Source organism: Mercenaria mercenaria, chromosome 9 (genome assembly GCF_021730395.1).
Source record: "Mercenaria mercenaria strain notata chromosome 9, MADL_Memer_1, whole genome shotgun sequence".
In the NCBI taxonomy this organism is placed as follows: Eukaryota; Metazoa; Mollusca; class Bivalvia; order Venerida; family Veneridae; genus Mercenaria; species Mercenaria mercenaria.
Genome location: NC_069369.1, coordinates 65,028,890 through 65,040,093, shown reverse-complemented (window position 1 = coordinate 65,040,093; position 11,204 = coordinate 65,028,890). Strand labels below are relative to the sequence as shown.

Below are 11,204 nucleotides of genomic sequence, written 5' to 3'. Positions count from 1 at the left end.
GTTAAATAAGAAAGTAATTTCATTATCCAGTTTGCAATTTTTCTTGTTACGTAGTAGGGTCGTGGCAGAGATTCTCTAAGACTCGCTTTTCATTGTTTAAGACGGATACGCGAATAATATCAAGAATAAAAAATTCTGCTCTTGATCTCATGAAATAGATTTTGCGATACAGGAAACTGATTTTTTATTTCTTGATGTTTAAACGTGAATTTCTGAGATCACGAAATCGATTTTCTGATATCAAAAATGTATCTCTTGATATCAAGAATTGATGTTTTGTTTTCAGATAATGCATTTCATGATATCAAGAAATAAGTTTTTACATCAGTATTTTTCTTGATATGAACTTATCAAATTCTTGATGTCAATAAATCAATCGAAATTTATACAGATTGTGCGCTCGGAGGGTGGTATTTGTATTTGAAATAAATGATACAGATCTAAGCTATTATATAGTACCTCACCTAGTATTGGTAAACATGTTACAAGTATTTAGTTTAATTTTGACTTTTGAGAGTTCAATTTATCGATTCATCTGCCGAATCCGCATGGTTTACCTGCCTTATTTAGGTAAAAGAAATCCTCTATCATACTGAATAACTCCACCTAAATAACGAACCGTTCCAATATTAAAGTACAAAAACATCGCTGACCTCGAAATCGAACTAAAAAAGCAGTACTGTAGACGTAAACAGATAAATTAGAATAACATTGATCACTCGGATCAAAAGTCATATTCACTAGGGCATGACCATACAAGTGTATGGCAAAATTACGTCAAAAGAGGAATCAAATGTCACCAGTCACAGGGGCATTGCCCTATAATTGTAGGGCAAGGTTAAATATTAATAATGATACAACGCAGTCAATAATTATAATGCCAATTAACGCTTTTTTGTTCCAAACAAAGGTACTATAGTAAACAGCTTTGTTGAGGTATTAACACTATATATTTCACCCCTAGATTTCTAACCGATAATAACTTTTAAGTACTTTTAAATCTTACAGTACATATGCCCAAAAGCCTATGGCTTACAACTATTTGATCGGGGTAACATAAATATATCAAAACTATAATAAAAGCGCATATTCAGTATAACTATGCTTACTTAACTTACCGGTCTATAGAATTCAATAGTAATCGGCTGATTGATTACAGATGCCAGGTATCCCTAATTACGTTTTAAAATTATGCCATCATAAATTCTGTATTCACTGTACCTTTAATGTTCAAGCTGGGATAAATTTGTTACTTTTAAAGAAAGAGTTATGGTTTGTGGGCTTTGCAATTTTTTTTATTTTCATCTATCATTGCATCAAGTAAAGTGTCAAAAGCTGTAAAAGTAATAAATTCAATTAAGAAATATATTTATGACAGTATGACGGCACTTCTGTACTTCTTCATTCGAATTCATTATCTTCATTTGATAATTATGTGTACAATTACAGTAAATGCCTTTCTGTTCAGTCACAGTAATTGTCTTTAAAGTTGTTAAAAAGCAAAAACAAAAGGAGAGGCAACTTTATCATTATTCAGAGCAGACATATTTTTATTGTGCCATTCAATTCCTCTTATTGACATGTATCATCACACCAAGTTACATTAAATTCCCTTCTGCGGATGCAACGTCAGTGTCTGCAGCTCCCAGACTCTGGAACGCATTACCCCAGCATTTCAAAGATTTAACGCGGCTAAATCAGTTCCGGAGTCTGATTAGCTCGTCGGACGGCCAGAATTGTAGATGCTCTTGTTGCTGTAAGTAAATTATTTTGCTCTGTCTCAGTTATTGCTTTTTCCGCGCTCTATCAATCTTGTATACTGTTACACATAAGCTGGTTGCTTGTATTTGCTTGCTGATTTGCTTTATATTTAGTTTAGTTTGCAACAAGTATCTTTTAGTAGGATTTGTCTTTCTTTCCTTTATTGACCTCTGAAATTCAGCTGTTAATCAGACTGAGTCCATACCAAATTTGATATGATGTGGTAGATGCCTTAAATCATTTTAATTTTCCATGTCAGTGTTTAACCTAGGCTTTCTTTTGACTAGTTTTTAGGCTAATTGTTTTTTTTTTTTCAGGTGTAACCAGTTTTGTATATATAGATTGTATTAGATCTACTGCGATATGCTTATATTGTGATTCTGTTTTATAGTTACAATTTTTATGTTTTTTCCTTTTATTTTGTTTTATTTTATTTTATTGTTTTGTTGTTGTTTATGTCGGTCAATAGCTTTATATAGCTAATGCTGTCTATTTATGTAACGCCGACTTAAAATAAAATGTGCACCTTGTATCTTAGTATCATGGGTATGAAATGCCCATTTATTACAATATTAAAGCATGATAAAACACTTGACTCCCATATTTGGTTACTTATTTAAATTGATAGATAATTTAGTTGTAAATTATATACAGCAGTAATGTTTGGGAACAGCTATTATCTTCGTTTAGTTTATATCAAAAATACAAAATCGCTATTTTGCGCTCTATTGTGGACAAATTGTACGTAAATTCAAAACTACCTTGAAGCTTCATGCGCAAAATACGATATTTTCAAAAGCGTTATAATATGCCAATAACTTCAAGGTCAGTGACTTTGTACTTTTAATACTGAAGTTGTTTGTTAATTAGTTAAGGTTTACAAATCAGTATGATTCAGTACAATTCATATGGGATAATGATTAACATGTAGATGGGTATTTGAAATTTTGAAATATCAAAGAAAGAAGGGGTTGTTTTACAAGACAATTGTTCAGCATATAAAGCTTATATATCATTCTACAAGACGATTGCCAATTAACTGACATACAAGGGTAGTTCATAAAACATGTAGAATTATGCCATAATTTTAAATTAAGCCAACAAAGACATCTTAACTTTGTATCATTTTGAAAAGTAATGTATCGGCTACAAATGTTCCACATCTGAAATTGTTTTCTTGTATTTAATTTATAGCTGTGTTGTAATTTGTTCAACATTTATCTTGCTGGCGGCAAGTGATTCTGCCTTTGCGACCAGTGCAGACCAAGATCAGCCTGCCCATCATCCGTGCAGGCTGATCTCGGTCTGCACTGTTCGCTACTCAGTCAGTGAAAATTCAATGAACACACCTTCGAATAATAAATGGTATTGTCCAAACTGAATGATGGACAAGTCCATTTTAGAAATTTAGCAGGCTAAGGGTTTAGAAATGGGTACGCATCCCGACCCACGTCTAAAAAGCCTTCATCACGTCAACTTAGTTTACAATATTTTACAATTATCAATTTGGGTATTTTTTAATCTATGAAATATACGGAGCAAATTTTCTCATTAAAAACAGTATACCTTTTGAAAATGAATACGAATACACATTTTAAATACGATATCAGTCTCGGTTAAACGTAAAAATATACAATTAACTGAAACATGTAGATATTACACTTTTTGCCATTTATTTCTCGAAAATCATAAAATCTTAATAAAATTATTGCTAATTCGTGACTGAGCTATATTTCGAAATAGGTCAACTAAATATAATTATTCAAAAATTGTGTTGCTTCACTTTTAATTGCTCAGATTTCTAGATGTTCTTATGACATTATTTTTATGCCAGACACAAACATTTGTATTTTTCAAACCCGAATGATCGATTGACGTTAAATTTTTCGGTGTCATTTAATATATTCGATGAGTTGGGGTTATTTTCTATCACTTCAGACGTCAAAACGTCGACTTGGTCGCTAGCGTATGCATTGAATTCCAGAAAAGGGCGACTTGAAGGGGCTATACTTCCGGACAATGTAACGCCTTACAAAATTTATCATTTTCAAAGAACTGTTACCTTTTTTCGTTTTGATATATTTGCTATAATGTCCCAATGCAGTCACGTAACCAGGTTCAACATCGTTTCAAGAATATTTTCATTTTATTACAAATGACATTTTATTTTAAACGGGAACAGCTATTTAAGAATACTTGAAGTACCGGACAGTACGGAACACTACGAGAGAGTACGATCAAACAGGTAGATATTGTTGATAAAGATGTCGTTCTGTTACCAACAATAATGAAATGTTACGTTAAAATTTATATTGTCTTTTTTATGGGTGAATTATGTCGGTTTTACATAAGTAATCATGTTTATTTGTTTACAACAGTTGTTTCCCATACATTTAATTGTAAATAACAATCTGTCAAAAACCACAAATGGTGGAAGGATTAAATCAACGAAAAGCTTTACTTGTGTTTCAATTTTAGGGCTTGGATCATTACACGTAATACAGTTCAAAGATTATAGTATCATATTATCAACTTGGAACTATCCGACAGTGTGACCCATTCCTGCAGTTGTTTTTCGGATTATAAGGCATATGTCAATAAAATGACAATTCTTTAGTAGCATAATAAATATGTTGTATTTAATGCTCAGTTTCAATATAAAACACGACTCTTCCATTCTGTGTTTTGGTGATTTCTGCGTAATTGTTTAAGAACTCTTGCCGCATGTATGACAAACCACTGTGCAACCATTACGCCATTCTGAGTGGCTGAAACAGGTAGTCGCTCTAATCTTAATAAGGTAAACCAAACCATGCTGATTTCCCTAATCGATAGACGAGTCTATAATCTGAACTCCCAACTTACAATAAAGATAACAAAAGAGCGATCTATAAAAGTAGGCTATACTGTATTGAATAATAGATATACTGGAACATTAATATCTGCAGCAGCACTGCATTTTTTGTGTAAGTTATGATTATTTTAACTTCTGTATAATGATAAGATTTTAAAGTAAAGTTTAAAACAGCACTTTTTAGTTCATTATCTACCTGATTTAAGAAAAATATTCATCGAAAACAAATGAAGCGTGCACACATTACAACGGGTAGAAATATTTCAGTCGTAACCTAATATCACAAAGTCAATAACAAATTGAATGTAAATAATACGTTTTGTGACTTTCGGTTGCAGCATTTACATCAGGTCGCTAATTTTGTGACTTTTGTTTTCAGGGTGATATCATTTAATCAACTGTTACAATTCAATTACTCGTCACACAACGACATACGTTTGCTTTATTTTATCTTAACTGGTTATTGAACTAAACACGCTAAGACCTAGGGTGAAATTGGATAGATAAACATTTAGGTCTGACGCAAATGAACGTTCAAGTTTGTTTGCTTTCCTCATTTCTAGGGTCAAAGTTGAATTTTGTCAAATATGACTTTATACAAGTATTATGACTTATTGTTATCAAATTTGAGTTAAATTCTGAAACATCTATGCAATATATTTCTAACATATAAGATAACTATGACACCATAAAACAATAAACACGTGCACATTATAAAGATCTAATTTTCCGACCACATAATAAATGTAATATCAAAATATCGAAAATAAATAAAACTTTGTATATCTCTTTAAATTTATTTTAGGATAGAAACATTTAGATCACAGAATACAAACTATGGAAGACTTCTGTAGCCTTTGCAAATTTCGAAATGCAGACACAATGGCAATTAAATATTGTATAACATGCCAGGAGCCACAATGTAAAGCGTGTTATAGTGTGCATAAAAGTAGTAAAGCAACGCGGAAACATCTAATGGTTGACATTTCAGACGTTAATAAGAATTCTAAAATTGATCAGGATCTAGAATCTTTACAGAAATGTGCTGAACATAAAAAGGAGCTAGAGTTCTATTGCACAGATCATAAACACCTGTTGTGTAGCACGTGTTTGTTACAGACGAACGGGTTAGAATGCAAAGCAATTGTTGAAATATCATCCGCCGGTGAACTTCTTGCCAATAGCATGTTTAATAATCAAATTAAAACTGACTTAGATAGTGTTCTCGTTCATTGCATTGAAGAAAACAGGAAAATTCAGAGCTTGATACAGTCTGGCAAAAATGAACGTATTGATATACAAAGGCAATTTCAACATATTAAGCAGAAAGTTGCAATGGTATTAGAAAAGTATGAGATACGGGTTTTAGAGGAGGTAGACCACAATATCGAAACCCAGTTAATGGAATTAAATCAGCATCTAGCTACACTCAGTGATACTTTAAATACAGCAAAAGATAATAAAGCAAAGCTACAGACAGTGGTAGAAAATGGTTCGAAAGCCGACATATTCCGCTGTACTTTGTCAATCTCCGAACAACTTGACGATCTACGGGTATCTAACATCGCTGACAAGGCAACCGTGTATAAACATTCGCTGAAAATGTCAACAGCTTTATCATTTCTAGTGAGGGACACATACCCTTTTCCTGTTGTTAAGTGTGAAACCATCAAGTATTCGAGAGAATATCCAAAGAGTTTAAACATCAGTGATAGGAAACAAAAGCTGTCGAATATCGTAGAACAAGTTATGCTGAAAACAGATAGAAACAAATTACCTGATTTTGTCCATTGTGACGCTGACACAAAAGAAAGTGGTGATGGAATTATCAAAGATGGTGACACTGAGTTAAAAAGCGTTATGTTTGATGAACAAAGACAGGCAGAGGATAAAACGGCTTTAGTGACCAATGCACTGGAAACTGGTTGCAGTCAAACGAATATCAGAATAGCTCACGTGTCAAATATTCGGATAAACACAACTGATGATAGATTACCGACGATAGATGGTGTTACAACATTACACGACGGCCGACTAATCTTATCGGATCAAAATGCACCAAGACTGATCATCCTCAAAGAAAACTTCACCTACGATCACGAGCTAGACTTTAAAGAACCTCCAGGGAACCTTACAGTTCTAACACCTGAATCACTGGCTGTGTGTTTACCGACAGCGAAGACTGTTACGATCATATCAACAGATGCATTCACCAGTTGGAATTTATGCTATTGACAAAACACGACTATTTGTTTCATCGGTTAATGACAATAACTCCTGGTTTTTAAACGTTTTGACGCCTAATGGAGCTGTTATTGTGACTATCAGAAATAGGCAGCCAATTTTAGACGCTAAACATATTTCATCGCTTATAATTACGAACAAATGCCGGTACTATATCTTCTGTTGTAATGTATCAGAATTCGTATACTGTATCCAGGCTGACGGAAAAGAGATATTTCGATACAATGTCAAGTCACCAAACGGCTTATACGTCGATGAAGCAAACTATATTTATGTCGTGGATTCTTTGGGAACATTGCATTTACTTTCTGCGAATGGTGAGTTACTTCAAAAGGTACCTATCCCTGCAGGTGCCAGTGGTATAACATACTATCCTGTAATGAACAGGCTTGTCGTAACAAGACAAAATGAATCTGAATTCAGTGTGTACAGTGTTAAACGTTAGAGTTACGTTATGGATTGAATACCATCTAATGAATTACATAAACGTTATGTGTTATATCGCTATTATATTCCTTTGGTGTTGTTAGATGTTGCAGATGGTATTTATTGCTGTGTGTAAACGACGACTTCGGATTTGATTCATTGCTCCGGAACCATGAAAAAATATAAACATAATGTAAAAATTGTAAATATTGACACCATCCAAGAGCAAAGAAATTATTCATCCATAAAATGAAAGTCTACAGCTATAATTGTTTTTGTGTTACTAGTAAAATATTTGATGGGTTGAAACTGAATTCAGCTCTGGTATATACACATTTATAAAGACTCGATTTATGCTTTCATTGCTTTTTAAGCTTTATTGGCGTTTCACAATGCATGTAATAGCAAGTAAAGCCTAAAATAATAAGTGTTTGTTTACAAGCTAAAAGGTAATTCATTAAGTTCTTTCAAAGCCTACTTACATCTGTCAACAACAACACTCTGCAACTGATCCTGATTGCTGCTCTTACCTCGTAAATTTGAACTGCATTTTGAACAGTCATCTAGCTAGTGTTATTTACATTCTTTATATTATTCAAGGGAGACAAATGGCTTACCGAGTGACAGAGTAAATCTGCTATTTCAAATGTATTCAAAGACTCTGATCACAACATACAATTTCAAAATAAACAATTACGCTTAACAAATCTTTTAGTGCAACGCTTAATTATCTACCAATATTATTTTGATTACCCGTATCTTGCGTACATTAAGAAAAATCTGTTGGTAATAATATGTCAAAATTACAGAAAAATCAATTCATTTTTAATAAGCAAACTGGATTTATTTCAAAATGTAATTTCACATGAAATTGTTAAATTCTCATGGCATGCTGGTGGTAATAGAAACTTTTATAGTTGTAAAATATCTTTATTTTACAATTTTGAATATTTTCAAGGGCAAATTTTAGATATTTTGATGAATAAAATTTACAACAAAGAATGCTTATTGACTCCCTTTTCATGAATCATTTGGATTCATATTTCTTATTTCTAAACATAATAGTTTTGCCAATAAAATGAAAATATTCCAAGAAACCTAGAAGAAAAAGTCTTCCACTATCCACATGTATTGTTTTTCTAATATTTATTCATGTAGAGTAACACCCTGTAAAAATATCAGCTTCTTCACCTTGATGAACGTTTATAAAAGACTGACCTGTTTAGAGCTGAACAGAAAATACAGGAAAATGCTAAGCCGGGCTTTGAATGGTTTTAGCCGGCCTTTGAAGAACCATTCAAAGCCGTTACCAATATGTCAGTGATGACTGTAGTGCATATATCGAATTACACAAATATTCTTCTATAAAGTAGTCTGTATTACTTAAAGTTTTTATTTTATGCTAGAAATTTTGTTGCGAACAATTAAGACATGAATTGTTGGATCTTTATGTTATTTGCCACAAGGAGATAAGGCACGTACATTTGTATCTCTCCAGAGTATCTTGACAATAAATATATTTCCTTCATGGTCTGTAAAAACTCATGACACATTCGCGAAACTAAAATCGATTTCTCCGTCTAGTTTCAAGCAACGCACTTTTTCTGTCACGTCGCAATATCGAATAATACGAAGTTCATCAGGTATCTTTTGAACAGCAATTTTGTATCCGTCATACAACTCCTTGGGCTTAACTGTTTGTACTATTGTCCCATTACAGTCCTTCATTGACACCAGTATTATGTTTGCATTTATACTTTGTGCAACTTATATCTCTTTGTCTTTTACTTTCATTAAAACAATTTTGCTTCTTTTGATCAAACAAATAAGGAATGATTCTTAGCTGGACCGTATGGTATATATGAGCCGCGCCATGAGAAAATCAACATAGTGGCTTTGCGACCAGCATGGATCCAGACCAGCCTGCGCATCCGCGCAGTCTGGTCAGGATCCATGCTGTTCGCTTTCAAAGCCTGTTGCAATTAGAGAAACTGTTAGCGAACAGCATGGATCCTGACCAGAATGCGCGAATGCGCAGGCTGGTCTTGATCCATGCTGGTCGCAAAGCAGCTATGTTGATTTTCTCATGGCGCGCTCATATATTTTTTTACGTGTTTGATGCTCCCTATTCAAAATGATCAGTCTCATATTAAGATAGTCAGATAGAACAATATAAACGTCTTTAAACTCTCCTAAAGAAATATTAAATTTATCAGTCTGTTAAACGCTATTTTTTTTTTGTTTTGTAGATGTTGGTTATGCCTCCAGTAACATGCCCAAAAAACTTAGGGTAGGTAGGTCGGAAATGTTTTTTGAATTTTTTTTTTATTAAGTGAGACTTTTTGGAAATTACTTTTATATGTCACAAAATGTATACAAATAAGGGGGTTATGCCTTTAGAGCACCAGTAAGTTGATTTCTAACACCACTGTCCATGTTCAAAGCATAAAAAGTGAAGTTTTGCAACTTTATATTTCGATCTTCTCAGATCGTTCAGCACGACTTTTATGTCGTGTTATTGGTACTGTTTAGTTTCTCAGCATGACCGTTTCGGCCTGGGTGGTTCCAATACTCCCGCTTTCATAGCCTTGGGTATTATATAATCACCCCTTGGATATGGTGCCTGCTTTTTAATTTTGTCTTTTGACAGTTCCTGTGATATACAGGCTCCATAACCTCAGATCCCCCTTCTAAATTCCAGTTTGTTTAGTTCTGCCTATTGTTTTCTCGTTTGGGGCAAATCCATTACTTTATCTGGGGACCATACGCCACTATTCATGGAATTACACGCCACAACACGTGTATCATTGGAGGTTCCATGTGAACCGCCGTATGAATACATCTGCGGATGTCTCTAAATTGCTTTTTGTACTGCATGTATAAATGCTGGGTTCTGCTCAACCCGGGGCTAGAGGGCGTGGACGGTAGCATGCATTTCCACTATCGTCCATGAACAGGCTCAATCAAACCGAGCCTGCAACATTTTCGTTTTTGTCGTGTTGAACGACCTGTGGAGTTTCCACTTTTTCTATTTTATGTTCAAAAGTTGAAAAAAAAATTCTCCAAGGCCGTTTAGGGTCGGGCCAAAAATTTAGGGTAGGTCGGGATACCGGAAACTAACCATTATTTTTTACGCCTAATGGCTTATTTTGAAATTCTTATTATGTGTGACTGAGGCTATGGGTTTTAAGTATAAGAACCGTAATTATTATAGCCTATTTCCATTCGATTACCTGCTCACTGTTTAGAAGTTTGGCATTTTCCGGTTGCAAGGGAAAGTCAGCAACATTATCGTTCAAAGAAACCCAACATTACATATCATAAGATACTCCTTTATTACAAAATAAGATATATAAAGTGTCAATTTATTATAAAATAAGATATACGTAACGTCTATTCATTTCTAAAGTAAATGCACTACTAAATACCTGACTGCTATATTTTAGCAAACGAGTTATAATGAATGACAATTAAATTGTACGACATAGGCAGATATAACTATTTCAAGTAGTTCTTATCTTCGTTTGCATTATAAACACTATAAAAAATCGCTATAATTTGCGCCACGTGTTGGATTGATTGTGTGGAATTCAATGCCTTTTCATGTTTTTGTTTTACAAATGTTAGTAAAAAAATTAAGTGCATTTAATCGCATTGTAGGGGATTGTAGCAAAAACAAATAACAAAAGGCTATTTTGAATGATCAATATACTTTTGAATAAATAATGGTTAATTCTACTTCAGCTGAAAAATACCGTAAAGTCATCGTATATAGGTTTATAGAAAATTGTGGATGTTTTCGTACTCAAAGGAAACATAGTTTGTCTATGACGTCGGAATATTGAATCATACAAGAAAAATAGTGTTGTTATAAGATAATCATTGGACATCAATTTTACTTCAGCCATGAGACTCTTCA

The 11,204-nt window shown here is 33.5% G+C and overlaps 1 protein-coding gene across 1 annotated transcript; it reads left to right on the top strand.

Moving 5' to 3' along the window:
- The first annotated feature begins 4,629 nt into the window (after positions 1-4,629).
- On the top strand, positions 4,630-8,406 carry LOC123548068 (uncharacterized). Its single transcript, XM_045335300.2, has 2 exons — positions 4,630-4,727; positions 5,421-8,406. Exon 2 carries the CDS (start codon positions 5,453-5,455, stop codon positions 6,848-6,850), a length of 1,398 nt encoding a protein of 465 aa, XP_045191235.2. The 5' UTR covers positions 4,630-4,727; positions 5,421-5,452; the 3' UTR covers positions 6,851-8,406.
- The last annotated feature ends 2,798 nt before the right edge of the window (positions 8,407-11,204 follow it).